The following is a 26,149-nucleotide window of genomic DNA, read 5'->3' on the forward strand; positions in this document are numbered from 1 at the left end:
ATGAAGATCGTCAAGAGTGCACCGACGAAGACCTGCCCTGTTGACCCAATACCGACATCGTTGGTAAAGGATCACATCAACGTGTTGATTCACCCTATAACACTGATCATCAACAAGTCACTCGCCACAGGTCACTTCTCGACATGCTTCAAGACAGCTCTCATCACACCCGTCATCAAGAAGAAATCACTGGACTCTATTGATCTAAAGAACTATCGTCCAATTTCAAATTTGCCTTTTATGTCGAAGGTTGTTGAGAGAGTAGATGCAGCCAGGTTGAATGCACATCTCATTCAACATAACCTGCGGGACAACCTCCAATCAGCGTACACTAAGTTTCATAGTGTTGAGACAGCACTTGTCAAAGTTCACAACGACATAATGCTCGCTGTTGGCAACAAAAGGGTTGTTCTCCCGGTTCTGCTAGATCTCTCAGCAGCCTTCGACACCGTTGACCATAAAATCCTGCTACATAGGTTACAGTATCACTTTGGGGTACAGGGATCTGCACTTTCATGGTTCAGATCATACCTCCAAGATCGATCTCAGGCTGTCAACATATCTGGAGAGTTGTCTGATCGGTCAGTTCTCCGACATGGGGTTCCGCAAGCGTCCGTATTAGGACCTCTGCTGTTCACATTATACATATCTCCGTTAGGGCGCATTGCAAGACGTCATGGCCTACACCCTCATTTTTATGCAGATGACACACAACTCTATGCCACCTTCTGACCAAGTTCTCCTGGTGATGACACTATTACACACCGTATTCTTGAAACATCCCTGAAAAACATCCAACAGTGGATGACAGCCAATCTCCTCAAATTCAATGCAGCTAAAACACAGTACCTTGTCATATGTTATCAGCACCTCAGACACAAAGTCAACATCTCTGACATACACATAGGAGATACACATATCGGTCCTTGCTCTGAAGCCCGCAATCTTGGTGTCATTTTTGACAAGTCAATGAACCTTGAACGACATGTCTCTTCTATTTGTCAGTCCTCTTACATACATCCACGACGTATAGCAGCAGTAAGAAACTCACTTACATTCTCTGCCGCAGAACAACTTATCCGTGCCTTCATATCATCCAGATTAGATTTTTGCAATAGCCTACTTGTAGGTTTACCACAACATACGATAAAACGTCTTCAACTTGTCCAGAACTCTGCCGCTCGCACACTCACAAGAACGAAATCATCTTCCCACATAACACCCATCTTGCGCAAACTTCATTGGCTACCAATCCAGTACCGCATCCATTACAAAGTCCTTCTTACTTTTAAAGCTCTTCATGGCTTAGCCCCACTGTATCTGAAGGAAATGGTTCAACATCGTCAACTGAGACCAGGTCTGAGGTCGTCGTCATCCAATATACTGTTTGTCCGGAAGACTCGTTTGGTAACCTACGGAGACCGTGCATTTTCCAGCTCTGCACCGCGTCTCTGGAACGCGTTACCAGACGAGTTAAGGGCAACACACCAATTATCTCTCTTCACACTCCAACTAAAGACCCACCTCTTCAATCAGTTTCTTTCTCACACATAATGACCTCTACCTTCACACACACTGATTTTTCACTGACCAGCGCCTTTGAATGACTATTTTTGTCAGATACTGTGCGCCTTACAAATGCTTTGTTATTATTGTTGTTATTTCGTGTTCGTTTTAACTGTCAGTTGCTGCTGGAAATGTCCATGCAAAACACGTCGGGGTCCTACATTCAGAATTTGATTGAAATTACTGGTAGAAAAGCTGAGCAATACTGAGGCAACAATACAAAACTATATATCATTTATACAGCTGAAAATTCCTAATTATCAGAAACTGCATGGATGTGATGAGTATACTGCTTCTCATTGCTGGACTTAAGTCATGATCGGATGGACTGCTCAGTAAGTGCGCGTGCGTGCTGCGTAGGCACTGCGTGCGCCCAAACCTCGAACTGTTGCTAATTGACACATCGTTTTGCAAATGATTTTCATTTAAATTCCAGCGCACGCAATATTTTAGCAGATAAATGCATGAGAATGTTCGCAGGGTGTACAAATTAAAAAAGTGCTGTACAATATAGACATTTAACATTTAATCATGTCATGCAAGCCACCAGGCCAGTAAACGTGCCAGTTATTAGGCATAGTCTCATTAGTCTGGTTCTATGGCGTCGTTAGCGAGTCTTTCATCAAGAAACTGAACGGGCACTCGCGGCGCGGACGTCCGTGCCTACACCGAGCACAGACAGTATGCTTGTCACACAATATGGACCGTACGAGTTCACGTCGCGCAGGGCTAGCTACATACGTAGGCGAGGCGGCGCGTTCACTCAAATGTACACTGCCACTATCCGGCATTAGGGCTATTTACAAATGAAAAAAATATATAAAATTCTAGATGATAAATAATCGCTAAAATGATAATGAATAATCCCTATAGTGTACACTGCCACTATCCGCCGTTAGGGCTATTCACAAAAAAAAAACACCACTAAAATCATCAAAATGTGCACTGTCACCTCCATCCGCCTTTATAGCTATTTACAGTAGAAACAAATATAATATTCTAGATAATAAATAATCACTCAAATGTACACTGCCACCATCCGCCACTGGGGCTATTTACCAACACAAACTAAAATCATCAAAATGTGCACTGCCACCTCCACCCGTCATTAGGGCTTTTTACAAAGAAAAAAAAAACAATACAATTCTAGATGATATTTGTTTGTTTGTTTTTTATTCATCTTTGGTGTCGCACATGTATGATTAAAGTGTTGCAATATAGCGGTCGAGTACTAATAGAGGGGGGTGGTAAAGTCCAATGTCAAAATATGAAGACGCCCATCTGGGAAATGGTTAACACCATCAATACAAGACTGTTGACACCAAAACTAATGCTGTATCTCTTAAATAACCCCACCCCTTGAAATTCAAAATTAACCCCAAAATGGCCTTTTTTTCTGGCTATTTGAGTATTCTGCTGTTCATACCCTGACAAGTCATGTTGTAGTAACGATGAATAAAGACTTATTATTTCATTCAGGCACAACAGCATATGAAAAGAACTCAGAAAGATGCTTAGCTTGAGGTGCTGCCTTGAAAGTTTAACCCCTGAAAGAGGCAACAGGAGCATAGCAAGGACATTTACATGTATATTGGTCGGGGGGGGGGGGGTAACAATGTCTTGAAAAGGTCACTTACACATCCAGGCTGAAATGTATATACAGACACATTTTTTCTCAGTACAATTGGCCTCCGTAAAATCAAATTGAGAGGGGGGGGGGGGCGAGGGGGGCTGGTACCATCTGTCGATGGGGGTGCTGTTCTAACCGAAAATTATGCGTTCTAGCATAACTGATGTATAGTGCTTTTCAGGGCGATACATGCATACAATTCTTACGAAGGCATACAATTCATACAGCCGATGGAACAATGTCATCACTTTTTGTAAAGTTAGAACTAATAATGGTGGGGGGTGGGGGATATATGGTTTTTTTTTATCTTTGTTCATCCCCGTATGAAAATTGTAGCCAAATTAAGCTCAGAAAGGCTTAGTCAATGACCTCAAACTCGAACAAACAATGTTTAAAAGATGAACTTTTGCTCACAAAAATTTGTTTAAATTGTAAAAAAATGCCTAAGATCGCAACACAGATCGTCTAGAACGCAAAAAGTTTCCTAAACCCCACACTGTTAGGGCTTCGCGCTTTGCGGTCGCAGTCTGATCAAGGTATGCCCCCCCCCTTTTTGAGAAGCGATTGACCCCCTTGTAGAGATATGGGAGGTGGATTTGAAAGCAGGTCTTTTTCTATTTCTTGAATTTTTTTTTAAAACATTCCTGTATTATTCGTGATTGCACTGATAAATAAGTAAGCTGATTCAATGAATATGTATGTATTTGTGAAGTATTGCGAAATAACGTAATGATTATGGTATTGCGAAATAACGTAATTTCTTTGTTGCGAAATAGCGTAATATCATTGCGAAATAACGCAAAACGTACTGCGAAATAGCGCGATACTTAGTGCGACATAACGTAAAAGTTCAGTTTGGCATGAATAACGTTGCAAATAGAGTTTCAAAAACTGTTGCTTGGTGTGTTATACACATGCGTAATAAGGTGCATGACTTTGCAAGACTCCGAATGTTATGGAGGTGGATTTCAAAGCAGGTCTTTTGCTATTTTTTGATTTTTTTTTGATAAACATTCCTGTATTATTCTTGATTGCACTGATAAATAAGTACGTATGGAATTGCTATGCCATCTTTAAGATAAAAAGACGGATATGAATGGACATTCTTGAATCATACTACATGTACTTTCATTCTTATGATTAATCCATCTCTTGTTCCCTTATTCAATGTAGAATTGGTATCATTCAACACTAAAGCAACCTATTTTATTGATGAAATTGAGATGCAACTTGATACATGTTCATAACAAGGACACAAATTTGTGATGAATTTCTGTTCCTGTTATAAAAATGTATGAAGTCTTGAAGATGTACATCCCTGTAGTTTGAAAATACCTACCGGTAGAGGTTTAATGTAAGATTGGCCAGTGGTAATCCCTCAATGGATAGCTTTACTTTAGGAACAAATCTGGGATAATACATGCATTTCATTTACTGCTTCCCAACACTTAAAAATGAAATGTCTGTCCATGTTATGAACGTTAAATCTGGAAGATACTTCTCTGTAATTTCTGGAGTCCTGAGAAATGTATCAAACTTGTTGGTGGACAATGTTCTTACCAGGACATGCGATGTAGAAAGAGAAAAAAAAAACATGACAGAGTACTTCATGTATCGACTTCTGTCTATGGTTCCCTCTAAATGTCGCACTTTAGATACCGTTTGTGTGGAAAGACCCCTAGGCCTATGTTTTATACAATCATTTACATGTATATCTAGTGATATTAGTGATATTAGTGCATTAATAATGTTCTTAATAATTATATTAATTTGTCAGTTATGTGCTCATCTATGAAAGTCTTACTGACTTCAGTGGTGTGTTCAATATAAACTATGTCAAAGCTATTAAAATGGGGGGGGGGAGCATTCATTTCGCAATTATACTCACTGTCCACTGTGCGTGCAGTGCAAATTTAGTTTTTTGAATGGGGTGGGTTTTTTTCATGCTAGATACCCACTTCCTATTATACAAAATATCCCTCAAATGACCCAATGCATCACCTCTGAAGTGGGCACAATCATATTCCAACATTTTGATTTTCATCCCAATTATCACCCCCGTTAGTACTAACGTAATAATTTATTCCAAGTTGCACTTGACCAAATATTAAAATAATCAGTTTATGAAATGATTGAAAGATGCATATCTTTGAACTGATAATGTCTTTCACTCAGATTCAAAAAGTATCATTTTAGTAAAAAATTATAATATGATTTACGCTGAGATAACTAAGAATTGTACAGGAATACAGACATGCAGGAAGTTAAGATATGCTTGACAAAATGTTAAATATTATGTTTGCTCATTAATGAAAATAAATGTCCGATCAACCCTTACTGTTGGTTCAGACGAAATTCAAAGAACAAGACGATACTTTCAGAATGCTAGAATAATGAAATTAAATTATTCTTTTTGATAGTCGAATGACGGTATGCGTGATCTTTTCATTTTAATCTGAAATGAATTAACCATAGGTGTTAAATTGAATGAAAAATTAGTACAATTGGCCGGAGAAAAATATATTATAGGTTTTCCCGGCGAATTTACGAATTTTTCTAATCAGTTTCATTATCAGCCATTCAATTTCGCGTGAGTTTTGCACATGTGGTCCAATTGGGGTTTCTTTTTCACTTGGGGTTCATTCAATTTCATTTTTAGGCAGCCAAGATTTCGCTGTGAATGTTCGTTTTCGTTTTCGGGCAGCCCATTTCGTTTTGGTGCATTCAAGACTTAACTTGTAACAGTCTAAATTTAAGTCTTTGCAACCTTTTGACGGTTGACGTATTCAAATTAGCGAACATCTGTGCGCTTATAACGTATAATGCTTTTCGTTTCTTATTCGTTTATGGGCAATCACTTTCATCGTTTTGTCATTTAAATTAGTAAGATTTTTTAATCGATATTTTTTTTCTATTTTTCTACGAGGTTCATTTCCCCCAAAAAATCTTGGTGACTGTAAAATTTACAATGTTACAAATCAACTGATATGAAGGAAACAAGATGCAACGAAATAATAAATTGAAAGGGATTAAGATAATTTCTTTTTCAGTGTTGATCTTTTCTATATACTTGTTTAAACGTTTGATCAAGGGGCTTTTTTACGTTGACGATTTCTTGACGTGCAAGACATCGGGACACGTATGTTTGGCAATGGTTGTACCGTTGGGAACACTTCTCGCGTTATTTTCAATGCAAACCTTCAAAATACATCTTTGCGTCACACTTAACCATATTTGCAAGTTTGATTTTCCCTTTTTGAGGGGTGTTTTGGTGCCCTTCTCGTTTTTATGCTAATGCAAAGTTTCATATTCATTAGAAAACATGTGATGGCATTCCAATCATGATTAATGTGACACGGCTATTTCAGCAAAAAAAAAGTTGGTAGAATTGTGGATATTTTACTGTCATAACTTTCATTTTTTTGGTGATTATATGATGTGTCAGGACATGGCAGTAAGCCAATGACCAACCCTTTCCCACAAATGTTTTCAATTAGCAAATTTTGGATGAATAATTTGAAAGAAAAAACCCTAAACTGAACAGTGTCTTCCTGAAATGAAGTGATGTCCTGAAATGACATCACAGTAGTGACAGCGTTATGCCGGGAAAGCATGGAAACTTTTAAATGCTTAAAGAAGTGCACATTTGAAATAAGATTAACCCCAAAAGTGTCGCCAAATGTGTGGTTTTCTTACATTTCACAGAGTTGCGTAAAAGAATTCCTGAGAAAGATTCATTACACATACCCTTTAGTTAAGAAAGAAGTCAATCTACGGTTTGAAGTCATCAAATATGATTTAGACTTTTAAGACTTCATACGGACACGTATGAAGTCTTAAACGATGTTTGACAAAATGTAACATATGTTTGCCCATTAATGAAAACGAAAGCCATATCGATCCCTTACTAATGGTTTAGACGAAATTGAATAAAAAACGCGATACTTTTAATATGAATGCATCTTCGACAGGGTCGAGTGAAGCCAAAAGGCGATAGAATGCTCGGATAGTGAAATTGAATGATTTTTTTTTGATTGTCGAATGCCAATCTGCGTGATCTTTCAATTTCAATGTAAATCGAATGAGCCAGAAGTTTAATTGAATGAAAACTTGGTGAAATTGGCCGGGAAAACCTCTAATATGATTGTGTATATTGTCCATTGTTTATTTTGTTAAATATGATAATTTGGTAATGTGATACCTGATGACGTCATAATGACGTGCCCTCTGTATCAGGGTTGATTTTCGTTCCACGTCTCAAGTTCCTGCTGAGAACAGGTTGAAGAAAAGTCGCCGAGAATGACGGTCCGGGAAAAAGAAAGAAAAGCTCGTACGATTCTAAATCGGTGGCATTTTTAATGATGATTGTGCACTTAAATGCAAGGCCAGTAGAATCGGACTTACAAGAAACTGACTGAGAACTCATAGTCTGTACATTCATGTACTTTTTCCTGATCCGAAAGTCACAGGGAGCAATGATATTGGGAAGAAGTAAAAAATATTCAAACGATATGAGACAGGGAGGTACTGATAGACCTGCAAGGGTAATTCAGTTGTTCGTTAATGAGTATGAAGACAAACATTGGATCAATGCCTTTTAAAGTATGAAGAAGTCAGCCAAGAATAGGCCCTCCTTTTCAATAAAGGTTTTCCCGGAAAAATTCCGATTTGTTCTAATCAGTTTCATAATCAGCCATTACATTTTGCGTGAGTCTTGCACATGTGGTCAAATTGGTAGTAAGCCATCGAGCAACCCTTTACCACAAATGTTTTCAATTAGCAGATTTTGGATGAATAATTTGAAAGAAAAAGCCCTAAACTAAACAGTGTCTCAGGCTTCCTGAAATGACATCACAGTAACAGTGCGCTCATACGTAGTCCGGCAAAAGCATGGATACTTTTAATGTTTAAAGAAGTGCACTTTTGCAATAAGATTAACCAAAAATTGTTGTCAAATGTGTATTTTTTTTACACTTCACACAGAGTTAAACGAAAAGAATTCCTGAGAAAAATTCATTGCACATACCCTTTAATTAAGAAAGAAAGGCTTCTTAGGAATGAATACATTAAATATATGTGTTACGCTAAGGAATACTGACACGTATGGAATCTTAAAAGATGTTTGACAAAATGTGAAATATATTTGCCCATTAATGAAAACGAATGCCTGATCAACCCCTTAATGCTGGGTTAGACGATATTGAATGAACAACTTGATACTTTTAATATGATAGGGACGATAGTAACATTGAATGATTCTTTTTGATCGTGAAATGCGATCTGCGTGATCTTTCAATGTCAATCTAAATTGAATGAGCCAGGCGTTAAAATGAATAAAAACTTGGTGAAATTGGCCGGAAAAACCTATAATAAGATAAATATCACTGTCGTTTCAAATTAAAATAAAAAAACTGAGCCACGGTTGTCACAATTTTTATTAAAGGTTTCCCGGCTTTTCAAAACGTTTTTCATTCGAATTCACTGTTTCTAATATTCAAATTCGTCCATCAACATCCATTTAGTGCACTTCCAATATTTTTTTTTTGTCTTTTGTAAGACAATTTCAAATTTAGTTCATACAAGCAAATTCCAACAATGATTAAACGTTTTTGCCCCGGAGTATTCGATCTCGTCTCGTCTACGCCAAACCTTGTTATTCAAAAATCAAATTCGTGTAATTGATAAGACGAATTCGATCTCTGAATGCTACCATTCGGAAACAGCTTAGACGAATTTGATCTGTAATGTCGAATATTCTCGACCCGGTGACTAAAGAGGGTGACCAAACTTTGAAATTGAATGTTAAATGACTAAAGTGGGTTTTTTTAAAGCATGTGAAATTTTTCTCGGACACAATTGAATGTTAGAGTTGGTGAATTTGAATGAAAATATTTTTAAATAGCCGCGAAAGCCAATAGTATCTTAGAACGTAACATTGCCAAGGCCTTTCTGGTAATATTTTTCCCCTAATCAATTTGATTATAAAGCAAGCCTCGTTCATTTATGATGCAGTTACTCCGGGAAAATACACAAAAGAGGCACAATCATTAATTGCTAGATTTCTGCCTCGTCTTCTCCCCCAAATGTCAATTAGGCATCGATAAAAATAAATAAATTAAGTCAAATTATCCTGACGCTTCAATTATGTAGTTCACTGAAAAGCAGAGCCAACACACACAAAAAATGAAAGCGGATTACTCCATGAACTTATGTTTTTTTATCACAGAGTTTTGGTAACCACTTGGGGTAACCCATCGGATACGCACCAATGGCGGCGATTTCTAGTCAGGATTTTGAAGGCACCGCGGGGAGGGGGGGGGGAGATTGCCATGTGGGCCTATTAAGGGCTTGAGCTTAGTGGTAGCCCGCTAGCCAAATGCGAGTAAATACAGCGGCGGGCTAGTCAAAGCACTTCTTACACTACAGTGTAATAATTCGTTTGTCTTGTTAACGACTTTTACTTTTTAGGGAGATATTTCAAGAGGGAATCAATCTAAATTATGTAATAGTTGAATGTTTGTAATGTAAAGTTAAATGTATTCTAATGTTTTGAGCACGTATATAAATGGCAATCAACCAAATCAATCAACCAATCAATCAAAACCATTAAAGTATAGTCCCCCTTGCGAGTCAAAATTATTGAAATAAGGCATGCAACTTTCTCGTGTATCCGCGGATTTTAGCGTTTTTAATGGGATTTGCGGCATAAAATCCCCGAAAATGTCATGTTTTGGATTGATTAATACTTATCCTATTTCAAAAGTCTAGTTGAAAGGAAACTATTCTAATGTCTTACAGTTCTAAAGAAAGAAGGGGGACGGTCGTTTACTTCGCGTGGATCGGACACGGCGGACATTTCAGCCGTGTTCATTCAATGTACGGTACTCGTTGCGCGTGTGTGGCATATAATACACACGGCACAAATATTGTTTCTCGCGCGTCCGCAAAATACGATGAACTGGTAAGACAAGTGCGGCAGAATCAAAGACCAGCACCCAACAACTCGATTTTTGATACCAAAAGGATGGTTATGGTGTCGATATTTAGGCTATATACTTTTTCTAAATGCTCTTTCCAATTTTGTTGCCCAACTTGGCTCATTCGAGAATGTAATATCCCTTTAAAAAATACCGGTCTCAGAAAAAAAAATAATCTGATACTGACGCGCATTGATTCATGTCATTGCTCCGCCGACTTTTGTGCCAAAACCGCTAGCGTGTAAATTAAAAAGAAAAAAAAAGAACATGGCCTGGTACATCGTTTTGTAGAGCGTACCGGTATTGCTGCCAAATAAACAAACAAACAAAACATGACATAGTATCTTGTTTAAACGACTTATTGAATCAAATAAACTGCTTATTGTCTCGGTTAAACGACTTATTATCTTGTTTAAACGATTAATTATTTTGTCTAAACGACTTATTTATCTGGTTTAAACGACAGAGTTTATCTTGCTTGAACGACTTTTTTATCTGGTTTAAATGACTTATTTATCTTATGAATGACTTATTTGTCTCTCGTTCAAACGAGCCCGGCACACTATTAAAGTGAAATTCGCGCTACTAAGGTGGTCCCCGTCTGCCATCTCACATCTCGCATCTGGTGTGGATGACCTGACCTTTGTGTCGCGAGTTGTAATATGCAAATTTGGAACAATTATCAACCCTGTTAAACACACGAGATTTGCATTCATTCACGGCCGCGCTTGAGTGAAACATGATAATCACAATACTTGAAACACTTCGTCTGATTGAGCTACAGCGTCAATGTACAAATCAAAATCAACATACCTAGTCCATGAGCCAGGGGCTGAAATTTCACATACTGGTACCATCTCAAGGGACTAATCGCAACTATGATTTTTTTCTTTCCTACATGTGTAAAGATGTCAAAAGAGTATGATAGACTTTTGTAAGTGGTAGCTTAATGTGGAATTTGGGGCATGTTCTATGACGTCACTGATGGAAGCTCAAATCCGATATTTTTCCATCATACAATAACAACAAACTTTATTTTACTCCGTAAAACACTTGCTTGATGTCCTCTACGGCATCCCAACATTAAATGCTTTCAAAGATTATTTCACCTGTAAGTTTGGCTAAACACTGAATTGAGGCCAACTGCCTAATGTGGCCAACATGTCATTGCATGTCATAAGCTCATAAAAAAGGAATGTACAACATAGCTTTTCCTGTAAGTTTTAGAAAAGGTTGTATTTTACAGCAAACGTACCCGGACTTGTATGAAGTTTTGTGTTCATAGATGCTGGAAACCCTAAGAAACAATCATTTTCTTGTAGTCTGGTTCCCTGACCCCTCTTTAAATGAAACACAGCAATTTATAGACGCCAGGGAATTGTATCGTCAGTGAAACAGTCGAGCTGGCTTGTACCCGTTCATCCAAGGTGTGCAATCGATTGCAAACAAATGTCAACTAACTAAATATGGTTATTTGGGGGGCACCCTCCCTGTCACGCCGACCTGCCTGTAACATAGTTCATAATGTACGATCACTACATCAACCACAATGAATTTGAAAAACAACTTGCATGTGACTACATATCATTGTTGATATGCAAATGTGATTTGCCTGACAGCCTTGTTGAACTTGGTGTTCTTCTGGAGCTTCTTCAGTGGCGCCACCTTCCCCCTGCCCTTGAAAGCACTGGTGCATTACTCCCCGAGAACACATAGGCCAAGTACCGGGCAAACATGACGATACACGTCAGATACCGACTCGTTATGGGCTTTTTCTGGCAGTACCGTACAGTTTCAATGGTCCAAAACCAGAAACGGGCCGTTGCTGGCTTGATTGTGGCAATACGGTTCCGTGTTGACGGCACAGAGTTGGTCCAGTGCTGGCAAACCTTAATGGTAGCACAATACAAAGCCTGAATCGGGCCAGTGCCGGCCCTCTTGCGACAAGTTGGATTAAAAACAAAATTATGGTTAACAGAATTTAAATTTACCTTTTGCCGGTGTACGGTTAAATATATTTTTAAAAATATTGTTAAACTAACTATAAAGTGTAAATCTGAAGAAGAAACTCTAACTTAGGAGTACGAGAATTTGTACAGGTTTTTTGCAATGTTGAAACTTGACAAAAGTAAAAAGTTAAAGGTGGATGTTTCCGTTACAGGAACTCGGACCCTCAACTCCACAACCACCCCTTGGTTTCAGCAATGACTACTAACGGATATTTAAATGCAACTTGAAAACCTGATTTAAAAAAAAAATGGAGCAAGAAAATGTTGATTTATTTTTTTAAAATTCCAGTCATGGAATATAGACTTGTACATGTAGACCCAAAAAATTGAGAGGTGGTAGCCAGATATGGATTGCTCTCCCCCCCCCCATCCCTTTTTGTTATTGTCCTTCTAACCCTGCATGTTTGTTTGTCCCCTACATGTTTGTTTCTTGTTCCTCTGTCATTTACCTCTGAAGAAGGCCTGGCTAAGGCTGAAATGTAATGCCACTTTATTTGTGTTCAATGTCAATACCTTTACATATACTATAGAACATCGAGGAACCATACTTGCCTGATCTATCTTCTGTTAATCTGCCCGCCGTCATCATCGCCATTAGCCTATTTTAGAATATGGCCGAAACAATAGAAGGGAGCTGCCACAAACTGAATGTGGTGGGCGAGATGTACTTTTAGGATTCATGGCTCAGTGCCCACGCCTCTCTGCGTTTTGTACCGTGCCAGCGTATCGCCCACATCGGCTACTTTGCCTGGCGATTTACTTGAATATTTTAATGATTTACAAGTACGACATATTGCCAATATTTTAATCGTTATTGTGATGGCCGTAAACAGCATATAGCGATTAATGGAACACAAATCTTCTCGACTCATGCAACTGCAATTGACATTTAGGAAGGAGACGAGGCAGGCATGAGGTTACAATCAAGTATGAGCTTTATGTGGCCTCTCTGGGCTCCCTTACATTTTGTACTAAATTTAGTCAGGCACCATATGCAGACGTTGTTGTACTTTTGTAATTGTGCGTCTGGCAGCCAGACTGAGGGAGTGATGGTCATGTATCTGGAACATGTAAACGTTTTTTTTAATTAGCGCGAGCAGACTAATGACCAGCGTGGCAGCTCATGCACGATTTCGATATCACTGTAGTGTGTGTTCCGACGTTACCGTTTTCTCTGACTTTTGTCTTGACTATCCAAATTTCGTGCATAAAATAGTATTTTTGACATGTACGGGATGTTTTTCTTTATTTATCGACATAGCTTCTTGAAGTAAAACAATCACACCACAAATATGATATGAGAGATCAAACTAAAGAAAATAGCATAGACTAAAATACATAATTTTGAAGTTAATCGTGTGCTACTTCATTCAATTTGTTTTTGTGATCATGAATGCACCCGCCATCAGTAGTACCGATCGATAATAGCGCGGCGGCGACATGCAAATGGGGGGACTCAAATGCGTCCCTGTAAGGGAGGCCAAGATAGAGGGCGACCTTTCATATGTTAATTGACGTTGAAGGCACTCATCTTAGCATCCTAAGATCATTTTGTTGCTAGAGACTCTGGGTTGCAGAAAAGACCCATGATCCTTCTTTTTGTTAATAAAATGAGATTTGGTACAAAACCTGTTCTTGAAACATCGCACATTGGAAGATGGTCGAATCTCGGATGAAAGCATCACAGCTTCGTCTTTTTGGCACAACTTGGCTGACTTCGCCCCACCCAGGGCCAGGCTTAATAATCAAGGTAAGCATTTGTATTTCAGACTAATCACGTTATACTTCGTACAGCCATTTAAAAGAAAATACAGTTGTTTCACCCTAAAGGGGCCGGGACGGAATCCGCCCCCACCCCACCTCAACGTTTCCGCGATAGCCTTGAAAAAAAAAGTTCGCGACCCGAGTTGTTGTGACTTTTTAGCCTCGAGCCTTGCGCATCTTTTGATTACCAAAATCATAACAAATTTTAGTGATACTCAAAACTGAATTTCCCCATTCGTGCATATATGAATAATTAATTAGCCAGAATTCCAAAACCCTTTAACCTTTAGTCATGAAATTTCTTGTATATGTTCATGATAATTTGTTCTATGCATGTACAGAGTTTCAAAATGTTTTGCCACTTGATGGCCGACATCTAAGGGGGGACGGAATCCCCCCCCCCCCCCCGGCTGAGAGATGGTCAAAATAACCTGCACCCGATTTCATCAAATTCTTCGTATAAACGTACGATGTATCACAGCGCTGCGATGCGTCGTATTTCTACGATGCGTCACAGCTGCGATGCGTCCGGCGATCCATTTCACAAAACACGTCGTTAGTGCGACGCGTCGTAGGTGTATTTATAGCACAACTCGGTGATCATTTTATGTCTTTAGTCAGCGAACAGTAAATAGTCATCTGATATTCAACAATCAGTTGTCGGATCTCCGCCCAAAATTTGTTAAAACGTCAAATAAAATGGCGGCCGTGTGATGCAATTTTAAAGGAAAACAAGCTGTATGCAATTTTAAAGGAAAACAAGCTCTCAGTGGAGGGTATAGCTACTTTGAAGTTTTAACTGCAATATTCCAGGTTATTTCATAATTATTCAATGAATTTTCTATTTACAACTTTACACACACTGCCTCGGTATTATAATCTCGTTTATGTGATGATTAAGGTATAAAACTGGCTAAGAAAAGGACACTTCTTGTTTGGCAATGACCACTTGAATACAACGCATTCAACACATCGCAAGTTTCGTTTAATGGATGATACGACGCATCGCGAGTTGCGACGTGTTACACGTCGTAACTTGAGTTGCGACGCGTCGCATCGTTTAGTTAAATCGGGTACTGACCCTTTTAACTAAGGGATATTATTCGGCCTGAAATTCACGAAATTATTATGTTGTTAGGGTTGTTTCTTTATACTCTTTCAAATGTCTTAAAAGGAAACTAACCTAATGTCTTACCATTCCTGAGAAAAGACGGATGAACAGTTGCTAACATCGCACGCGGTGGACTTTTGTGGCATACATATACGTATTTCCCGCCGTTTCCATTCAATGTACATTACACGTCGTGTGTGCGTCACATAATACACACAACACGAACACAAATGTTGTTTCTTGCACGTCCGCATTATGCAATAACTGTGCCAGGCCGGATTCACAACTAGCACTCAACAGCTCGATTTTTGAGACTCACAATTTTGACACCCAAAATTAGTTGTCGCATGGTTCACGCAAGAATCACACAAAAACAACCAGATTTAAATGATGGTTGGGAAGACGTTTATGTCCTACTATTAAATGTTTTTCCAAATTAATATAATTTCATTAAAATGCGTTTTGTAGCCCAATTGGGCTCATTCGCAATGTCCCTTCTGTTGCACAGTTTACTGCTCGATTTGTGGTTGATTCGGAGTAACCTAATCCATTACGACTGTGCACTACAAGTAATGTGCGGACGTCAATAGTCGGAGGATGTCGGCAAAGCATCATCAGGAAATTATATGGGTCACGGGTCCCTGCTGCGCATTGTGATGCGTGCAGCTATCGTACGCGTAACCAGCAATGCGACCAACCACCAAAGCGGTCCTGAAGAGCCGACGATACCATGGGCGTCGCTGCAGGGGGGGGGGGGTGTCACAACCCCCATTAGATATTTTTTGTAGGTAAAATCATGGTGCTGTCGGCAAAAAAAATGAAGAATACAGAAAGAAGGAAAAGAAAGAGAGAAGAAAAATATATTGAGAATGTAAATATAATTAGACACTTTTGCTCAAAACCCTGCGGAGCTAAAATCCGGTTCTGAATTCCTTGGCAAAAAAATTGTACACTCTGTCAAGACTGTCATGTCGGCACGAGCTGCCGCGCGAGGTCGCTTCATATATACGGCGGTTGTCAGCTACAGCTAAGCAAAACACAAGCACGAGCTCGCTCGCCGGCACTTACGAATTCTGCTGATTCTTAGTGACGACTTAGACCAGGGGCGGCGGAACTGAGCAAGTGCCCCTTTTTGGTGATGCCCCCCCAGTTTCAAACCCATTCCGCCGCCGCTGACTCAGAAGGGACGGAATGGTCCTTGCAGGTTGGGCGCACCCAGCGAAAGAGCGTGTCTCATTTATTTTCTTCGCTCGTACCCCCCGCCATGCAAACAGGACGCTGGGATACTCTGATGAATTCACGCTCTGATTGGTTGGATTTTGCGTAACCTGTGACCTGCGCGTCATCACGGTCATGACTCTGCAAGGTTTGAAACGGGCGTAAAGACTGATTCATTACTTTTTTATTCCAGTTTAGGCAAAACAACAAATAAGTCGGTCTCTGGTCAGCGCGCGCGTCGATTTTAAGCATGCGCGTCGATCTTTTTTTTTTCCAAAATGATCTGCGGTAGCTCCAACAGCGCCCTCTATTTCCGCACCTCCTCATTTTTTTTTTAAAAAGAGCACCAAGGAATGGGAAATTGTACCAAGACAAATGATCGAAAGCACCAAGGCAAATTATGGAGGACACCAATGTACATGAGGACACCAAAAGCAAAATAGTACACCACCTTGTCTGTACAATCCAAGCTTGAAGAAAACAACAACAACAACAACAAAAGCCGCGTGTACTGGCCGCGTCAATTCCGGAACTTTGGTCTGACCAGAAACCAAACATTTTTTTTGGGGGGGGGGGGCCTTAGAGAGTTTTTTTTTTTTTTCCGTTGAAAAGCATGTAGAAAATGAAAAGAATGTAGGAAATTCTGTAAAACTTATCTTTGATAAAAATTTACAATTCCCCGCACTTGCTCAGGCTCCGTTTGAATCACGAACGGTCGGATTGCTTTATGCGACGCTCAAAATGTTGTCCACATGGTCCGCAATGAATTAGAAATTACATCCGGTATGGAACTTTTTTTCTAGATTTTTTGCTAGAGGGGGGCAAAACATACTTGTCCCAAAAAGTTCTTGTATTTCTCAACAAATTATCGATTAATCAGTTTTAGAGGGGGGCGGGCAGGGACATTTTGCTCCGCCAACTCATTAAATTTACACCACTATGACTTCGCACCCCTTTTTCTGGTTTTTTCCTCTTTGTTTTCTTCTTCATTTTTTTTTTTTTTTTTTTTTGCTTTTCCGGGGGGGGGGGCGGTGCAAGCGCCCCCTTGCCCCCCCCCCCCCACTCGCGACTCCCATGGGAACGTGTGCATTTCCATGGGACATGTGCGAAGTTTTCGGATGTCATTTGCGCACTTAGGTCTTGAACAGCTACAGCCAGATTCTTTATACATAGGTCATAGGCTACTTCCTTCACAAGATTCTGTGAAGCTCATCAGAGTATCCCAGCGTCCTGTTTGCAGGGCGGGGAGTACGAGCGAAATTTCTGTCCAAGACAACAGCGCGCACACATTACTGGCAAGCAAACCCATTGTAACTGTCCACAACGCTGTCTGAACTAGGTGCGGCTGCATGGCCCTGTCTGCGACGTATTCAATACCACAGAACTCAGACTAGCTAGAGCTACAGCGCAATATCATATTACAAGCGCCCAACTAGTCTGGTTCCCAGACCAAAAGATTCTGACTATTCCGGATGAATATTAGGTCCGGTAGCCTCCGGTAGTCCATTGTATTACAATTTACATCACGTGACTGAAACGGGAGGACTTCCTCCTTTTTTTTTCCGAAAACGTCCAAAGTTTGCCGAATTCATTTCGTCGACAATCGGATAGCGCCCGAGTATTTCCGAGTACAATATATGTTTAATTAACTGCTAATTGCTTATTGAACACTGTTAAATGAGTTGATTATTAAAATCCATTTCTTTCATTGAAAACTTGAAATTCAATGACGATTGTGTGCATCAAGTATACTCGGATCGTACGGGCGAACTTTGCAGCGTCATGTACTGTTTTGAATTTGACGACCGTATGTTTATACGAAGCAATTGATTTATTTAAATATTTGATCAGAACATTAAAAGCTATTAGTGATTAGGTGAGGTCGGAAACGAAGCCGAGCTTTGAAAAAAGGCCGTCAATATCGTCATGTTTACTTTTAGCCACAGAGGCTGCCTGAGATACAATTTTAGACGTGAGCGTCGGGAATAATTGTCAGGTCTGGGAATCAGACTAGCACCCAACGGCCGTGCGCTGACCCACACACAGTCATCACGCCACACTGAGACACAGCAAAAGTACCGTTGAGATGAACTTTTTTTACTTACGTCATGTTCATAAATTTGATTTAAAAAACGGTCATGTTGAACTGAGGGATTTTCTTTAAACGACTACGGAGTAAAGATTATACCTTCTATGATCTTTTTTGGAAATAAAACCGAAATGTTAAAAAAGGGTTTCTACAAAAAAAAAATCATTTTTAAGCAGGAATTATAGGGGCGTCATGAAGTTTGTACGATACACTGTAAGTGCATGGACCACGTGTCGGCGTACAGGACTCACTGCATGACAGAACGAAGCAAATACAGACTCTTTTATAGAATTTGCCTTTCAATACTAGACTAATATGCACATTTGGCATGGAACAAGTGCTTGAATTATGACTGTAGAAAAAAGAAAGCGTACAAATAACGACTTTAAAAGGGATATTTCTATTATCACATTTTTTTACGAATGGAAGAGGCACACAGACCATCGTTCGTGATCTTCTCTTTTTGTTGTTGTACAGGAAACGGTGCAGGGTGGTGTTACCATGCCCGTACTGATAATAGTCCATGGATACAGGTTGACTTCGTTGGCACAGTCACCATCTATGGTCTGATCACCCAGGGGCACGGAGATTACGACGTATGGGTGACGGAGTATCAAGTGACGTACAGTAACGACGGTCAGTCCTGGAATAAGGTGACTGTTGCAGACGGCACACCAGCAAAGGTATATAGTCAGGTTGCATACAGTTATAATCGTGACCGACTGGTCCAAAGCACCAAGCCTGGCACAAAGATTCTTATAGCCCTAGAGGAAATATTTAGAAGGGGTGACACCTGAAAATCTTTTGGGAAGAGTGCCTAATTTGCATATTAAAGCCTAATTAACCCTTGTCGTGTAATATACTTAGATGTATAGATGTATATTTTTTTTCTCCATTTTTGAAAAGTATATAATTGGGATTGTACTTATATATCCTTACTTAAAAAAACAACATTTTTTTTTAAAGAATATCGGAGACTTGAAGATTATGAAGACATAATAAAGATCCAAAACGGCTACCATTAGGGGCCTATACCCTAAAGTTGCGCGCATAAGTTCCCTCAGATATTATCAAGTAGTCTCGCCAAACCTCAGTATTGATGAGCTTCAAATTCACAAAGTTACTTAATGACACAGTTATCCTAACAAAATAAAATGGGAAATCATGTGAACAATTATATCATCTTGATATTTATCCCACAAAAACAAAAAGGGCGGAATGAGGTGTCCGTAAATTGGGCTAAAAATTACGCCAAGCTTGACGTGTTCTGGACTTAATATCACAATTTTATTATTGTCCACATGATTTTCCATGAAGTTTTAATCGAGTAATTGTGCCAGTAAGCAACTTGATGAATTTTAAGCTCATCAATACTATTTGGCAAGACTACTTGATGACATCTGGAGACAAGGTTAATGAGCACAACTTTAGAGTACGATAGTAGCCATTTTGGATCGTTACTATGTCCTCATAATTATCCAGTCAGTCTTAAATGCTTTCTTAAATGTTATTAAGGTAAGGATGTGTAAGTGGAATCCAAACATATACTTTTCAAAAAATAGAATTAAAAATGTACTCAAATATGGGAATAAATATATAAAACGTTAGGGATTAACGATTTATGCAAATTAGGCACCCTTCCCAAAAGAATTGCAGGTGTCACCCCTTCTAAATATCTTCTCTAAGGCTATAACAGCATATCTGCCAAGTTTGGTGCTCTGGACCAGTCGGTCACGATCTTGTCAAAAATTGGGTCTGAGCCTTCTGACTAAAAGAAATGTTTCAAGGTATCAAAATGTCAAAAGTCGTTTTGCTGACTTTTGTTACGACATAATCAGTAGCGTTTTCAGCTTTTGATGTGAGGGGGCAACCGCACATCCACAGCGAAATGTAGACATGTTCTTTTTTTCTTCCGACACTTGGCCTCCGTAAAATCAAAAAGCGGGGGGGGGGGATGACCATTTTCCAAGTGGGGGCGCTCTTCAAAACCATTATTATGCATACTGGAAAATAAATTATGGGCCAATTTTCACGGCGCATTGTAATGCCTTTTTGAGCTGGTTTACTTGGGGGGGGGGGGGGGGCTGATGTCAGAACTCTCTAAACGTTAAATAATTAAAGGTTTGCGGAAACACCATGTGCGAATGATTTCTCAACTAAGAGAATGGTTCTGTAAGCAACCAGAGGTATAAACTCGACGTTCCGGTCAGTATGCTCTGATCGTCTTCTTGAGAAATTATTCGCACATTGTGTTTCCGAAAACCTTTAATTATTTAGTATCTCCACCATGCAAAGCCTCAAATCTTACTTCTCTAAACATTATTGGAAATACTTACTGAGCAAAATATCTTTCAAAAAATCATCCAGGGGGAGGGGGGGGGGCACGGTGCCCCTGCCCCTGCCCCCCCCCCCCTCTGGATATGCCACTGGGCATAATGAATCCATTCGAATGTCTACAATCTGAACACACCAATCTTCTTTTTGAACAGTTCCCTGGTAACAAGGACAGGAACACCCTGGTAACTACTCGCCTGCCGTTTGCCTTGCGCACCAGAATCCTGCGCATTTACCCAACTAAATCGTATCAGGTGTGCTGCATGAGGTTTGAAGTGATTGGCTGCTATTAGTCAGACTCGTTACATTGCCGACGAGTGAGTGAAATGATTTCAACGTCAAAAGGTCGCTCTGTCGTAGAACAAAACGAAAATATTCATGCTTGTAAATACCGGCTCTACTCACGAATTATTCGGTAGTTTGAATGAAATTTGATGAATATTATAAGTTCTTTTTATTTTATTTTTTTTTATTTGTGAATCTATATTACTGATGCATTTAAAATGCACACTGGTTAATCGTTAGTCAGGGTGGACGTATAGATAATTAGCTGATTGATAAGACTTAGAGTGAAAACAAACCCTGGGAGTACACTTTAAAAAGAAAGGCAAATCTCCAGGGAAATCTGGACAGTCGTAGAGCAAGGTTGCTTTTTCCTGTGTACTTTAAGGACTTAATAACTTTAGAACATGACAACAAATAAGAGAAATGTTATGTACGAATTTAAGAAAGAAATTTCCTCATCATAAAAAAAGAAGAATTATTATGTGTTAGTTGCTAGAAGGAACGGTGTGTCTATAAAGAATCTGTATGGGAGAAATTATTATCCCGAAATTGTGTAATTCGGAAAAAAAACATTTGAGAAACACTCGCTCTATTTATTTCATAATAAGCCCAAATCTTGGGGCGGATTCAGCTTCTGATTACTGTTATGATACCAGTAAAATGGCCCCCCCCCAAAAAAAAAAGGAATTCTAAAGTTGCTATATTTTTAAATAGTGTTAAAGAATGGCGGGGAAATCATCGTGGATTTCACAATTTTCAGGGCGGGGGGGCATGCCCCAGACCCCCAGCAAGTCACAGCCTCTTCACATCCCCCCTTAACATTACCCCCCCCCCATGTTTTCTGAATGGTAAATTCGCCCGTGAAGCTGTTTGTATTAGCACATGTATAAGTCAAAAGACCTTTATCAAGGGTACGCCATCTTGAAAATCAAAGCGTGGCATAACGCAAACAAACATGGCGGCGTAACTATTGTGTGCGGTGAACGATTTACTTTCGCAATATTACACCAGATTGACATTCTTATAAATGGATGGATAGCTCATTACCCCGCAACATCAATCAGCATAGGTAGGTCACGTCTTATTGTATTTTGAAGAAGGATCTGAATATATAAAGCCCAAAACAAGTGGCCAGACTGAAGTTTCCATGTCTGAGTATAATATGCGTAGGCCTATACAGGATGAGTAAAAACAAACACGAAACCCAAATGTCGGGACCATTGTTTTGATGAAGTTCTGCATGTAGCACTTTCAAAATCTGGAATATGAAAGCTGAATTCATGAGCTTTTTTTAGTACATAAATCATTCGATCACAAAAAGGTAAGTGTTCTTTCAGCAAAACGAAAAAAAAATCACATAGGGATGTATGTGAATTGTTTTCGGTTTGCTGAAAAAAAACCGCACACTTTTTGTGTGATCCGTTGACAGAACTTTAAAACGGTGGTTGTGTTTAAAATTCCTTAACTTGAAAAGCAAATAAATGATTTGAATAATTCTTGTACTAAAAGAAAGCTCATAAATTGAGCTTTTATATCCTAGATTTTGAAAGTGCTATGCAGAACTTCAATAGAACAATGGTCTCGACATTTGGGTTTTTTTTCTCACCAAGTATAGCACCGGCGTCAGATCAGAGAAACGAAAAATCTTTCTTTTTTCACTTTTCTATACGTTTTTCATGAAGCAATTTGTGAAAAGGGTATTTTTGGAAGACCAGCTTGAATATGGATTTTTTTAATCAAAATTCAATACTCTTAAAGGGAGACATTTGGCCGGTTGCGCTCTTTTGGGCTCTCAAGACGCACTTCTCACGAAATAGTAATCATTGGAAAGATTAATGACAAGTGGAATATAAACGTGCACACAACTATAATGACGGTTTCATTTGTGTGTTGCAATTCAATGGATTTTTTTTTCAGTGCTAGAAATACTTAAAGGAGAGGCAAAAATTGCTGACGCGCTAAAAAGGAAACAAACGGGTGTTTTAAAAATTTTCTCTGGAAATGTCAGACATTTTGCACCGGACTTTCTGGGAACCAGAAAACACTACGTTTTGACATTCTGAGGATGAAAGTGCACCTGAAACTTTGATAATAATTACTTCAAGCGTCCCAAACTGTGTTACTTGTTGAAGTATGGTGAACGCAATAAGAGGGCGCTATTTGAAGTGGGTAAATTTGAGTCAATACAAAAGAGTTTACCCACTCAAAATCACTTCTTAAACCCATGGAATGAATATTATTCAGTATGCACTGCCGAAAATTTTGTTCTACAGCACTATATAAAATTCCAATAAATATTGCATGAAACTTTTCAAATATCCAATATACTTTACTTAATTATCTTAGCAAATCTGGTATACACTATTTTCTTATTAGAAATGAGCATTATTATATATACATGTAGATTTTTACTCTTTATTAATTGTCCTTTCCCACATCCATGGTTAAGCATGAATCTCAGTAACTGGTAGAAATGTAAAAAAATATATATAACGGAAGATATTCCTTAGCAAATTGTTTTTTTTCTCCTTTTTTAAATTGTTCCCCTTTCCTTTAACGTTTGAAGTGGTTACAGGTAATCGACACCGTTTGCAAACATTCAAACATAAAACTGTCAAAATATCATGAATTATCCTAGTTAATTTTAAGAAAAAAGGATATAAAGCATCCTGAGATGGTTAGGACCAAACCTTCAAACGGTCAACAAAACCATGCTTTGCGTGAGACTGAAAAAAAATAAAATGCATTGTTACAGTTTTCTCAAAAGTATGACATGTACTGTGCATAATTTCGACATTTTTTTGGTTTGTTTGTCATTAATAACCTGCATCAGATTGATTGCATTATTTTTCTTGAAACGCCCCAAAAAAAACTACTGTTTGCAAATGGTGGCCATTAACTTAAAGCCCAATAAATTTAATAAATATGTAGTCAAAAGAATGTTTTCCAAAAATAGTTAGTTTTTCTATCTCGATGTCACGGGTAAACACGTCTGAACTGGCGGCCAAGTCTTAGAAACTAAAACTCCTTGCCAAAAAAAACCTAAAAACCTACTGGAAACACATAATTCCGTTAAAAAAAGTATACATGCAAATATTTTTGCACTTAGAAGTTAAAACTTCTCGCAAAAAAACCCACTAAAACACTACTACGAGCACATAATGGAGTACCGAAGTGAATACGTCACGCGCACAAAATGTGTGTGAAAGACATTATCGCGTGATTCAGACCGCGTCACACTTCGGTACTCCATTCCTTTGTCCCCCGTCGAGCGTACTTAAAATAAGCGCACAATCATTTTCTAATCTCATGCATATGCAACGCATAGCAAGCCGCCTCAGCCGCCACAGCCTGCGCTAGGGGCGCTATCACCAAAACAGTTACATCACATCAGCATATATATCTTATTATATAGGGCAGAGAGAGGAAAGCACAAGTCATGAATAAACATGAGGCACAGTTTTCCATTCGAATTTTCAATTCGCACATAGCTCGACACATTTTGACATTAATGAATGAAATATCTTCAATCTATAAATACTCATCTGTTTATTCATATTTTGTATTGAGACATTAGCCAATGATAAGCCCCGTTTATGTCTCCCCAGTCACAATTTACGACACCTTCAATCTAGGCATAGATATAGGCTTATTATTTTGGTTTCCCTTGAGAGCTTGCCAATGATAAGGCTCTTTATCTTGCCACTCAAAATTTATCGTACATTCAAGTGATGAATATTCAGAGGATTTTTTTGTATTCTACATTGAGGGCTCTGCCAACGATAAGCTCCTCATCTCGCTTGTTCCCGCCCCTATCTCAGACAGCTTGGCATCTTTTAACAATCTGCATGTAGCGTAGTCATCGTTGTAACCGTTTCCACCTAAAACACAACAAAAAAGAGGGGGGAAAAGGTCTTTTTTCAGTCCATGGAAAATTGACCCTTTTTCAAATCCGACAAGTTTTGCACAACACCAAGCAAATTCTAGGTAGTATTCATCTACATTCTTCCCACGCCCGAACTCTTCCCAGATTGGTGTTAATCAAGCAAGAATGGTTAACTTCGCGCAGCGAGCCGCGATAAAATTCTCCACATTTTCCAAATATGGTCATATTTTTTTTTCAATGGGCCAATTAGACCAAGCTTCTATGTAATCATCACCCCTACTATACACCACAAGCCTGTAAACTCCCATTGGCTACTCCAGAGTAAGGAGTGCTGAAAGACAGAAGCCAAGATGGCGCCTAATGCCTTTGAGCAATAATTGGAAATCTTAGTGGCCAACCTCTAAGTGCCGCCGATATCTTTGTGTCAATCCCTCGTGCCGCCCAGAGCTCAGACAGGTTGTAAACAATCCCGGACGATGTGAATGACCTATATCTTGTGCATATCCAGGCATGCGGGGGTTATTGACCTAGAAACACGTGTGGTGATAAAATTCTCCCGGTGGCCTTTCCGCGTAAAGTTTTTAGGCTTGAAGCTCGAAGGTTAACGACTTGACTCGAGTCACTGCCTTCGATGTACTTAATTTGATTCGAGTCACTGCCTTATAACTAAACTCAACCATTCACTTCTTTAGAATGAGTCAATGTGACTCATGCCACTGCCTTAGAATGACTTAGCGAAAATGTACACTACTGCGCACAATAAAATTGGCGAAAATGTACACTACTGCGCAATTTTTCGCGTGCGTGTTGGAGCGAAATTTCCCTCTCGGAGAAGCTAGCACGCTGGAGAAGTGAGACCGTGACACCTGTCCGCCGGTTTTCACTGAGGACGCATGCGTGTAATACGCTGTGCACAATAATGCATACGGAAAGCCCAATGTGATCAACCGAGCGTATCCATAAACAACGAGCACGTACACTGAAAGGGCGGATCCAGAACACAATTTGGGGGGGGGGCGGCAAAAAAAATTGGTTCGGCCCCCAAAGAGTGGGTCAAAATAAATACGGCGTGGGCCGCGTATAAGGGCCCCTAATTTGGGGGGGAATCCAGATGCTCTGTGGTGCGATCTTAGGCAATTGCTGACCACTTTAACACGATTATGGTTGTGTACGCAGTGCCTGAGTGCCTTTATTGCGAAGTCACTTTAAAAATAAATGGGTTCGTTTGGGGGGAGGAGAGGGGATCCGCCCTTGTGAGCCCGTGTGCCGTGCTCAAAAAA

At 39.4% G+C, this 26,149-nt stretch overlaps 1 protein-coding gene across 1 annotated transcript; it reads left to right on the forward strand.

The window, feature by feature from the left end:
• On the forward strand, positions 1–20,991 carry LOC119731359. The gene is made up of 4 exons (XM_038204538.1): positions 1–581; positions 1,295–1,407; positions 18,842–19,047; positions 20,854–20,991. The coding sequence occupies exons 1-4, from the start codon at positions 1–3 to the stop codon at positions 20,989–20,991; spliced, it is 1,038 nt and encodes a 345-aa protein (XP_038060466.1).
• The last annotated feature ends 5,158 nt before the right edge of the window (positions 20,992–26,149 follow it).

This window comes from Patiria miniata, unplaced genomic scaffold, assembly GCF_015706575.1.
Source record: "Patiria miniata isolate m_02_andy unplaced genomic scaffold, ASM1570657v1 HiC_scaffold_23, whole genome shotgun sequence".
NCBI lineage: Eukaryota > Metazoa > Echinodermata > Asteroidea > Valvatida > Asterinidae > Patiria > Patiria miniata.

Coding starts and splice junctions, on each gene's coding strand:
- LOC119731359 (XM_038204538.1), top strand. CDS start 1: ATGAAGATCGTCAAGAGTGCACCGACGAAGACCTGCCCTGTTGACCCA. Junction 1,408..18,841: donor TTGTCCGGAAGACTCGTTTG/GTAACCTACGGA, acceptor GTTGTTGTACAG/GAAACGGTGCAGGGTGGTGT. Junction 19,048..20,853: donor CAGACGGCACACCAGCAAAG/GTATATAGTCAG, acceptor CTTTTTGAACAG/TTCCCTGGTAACAAGGACAG.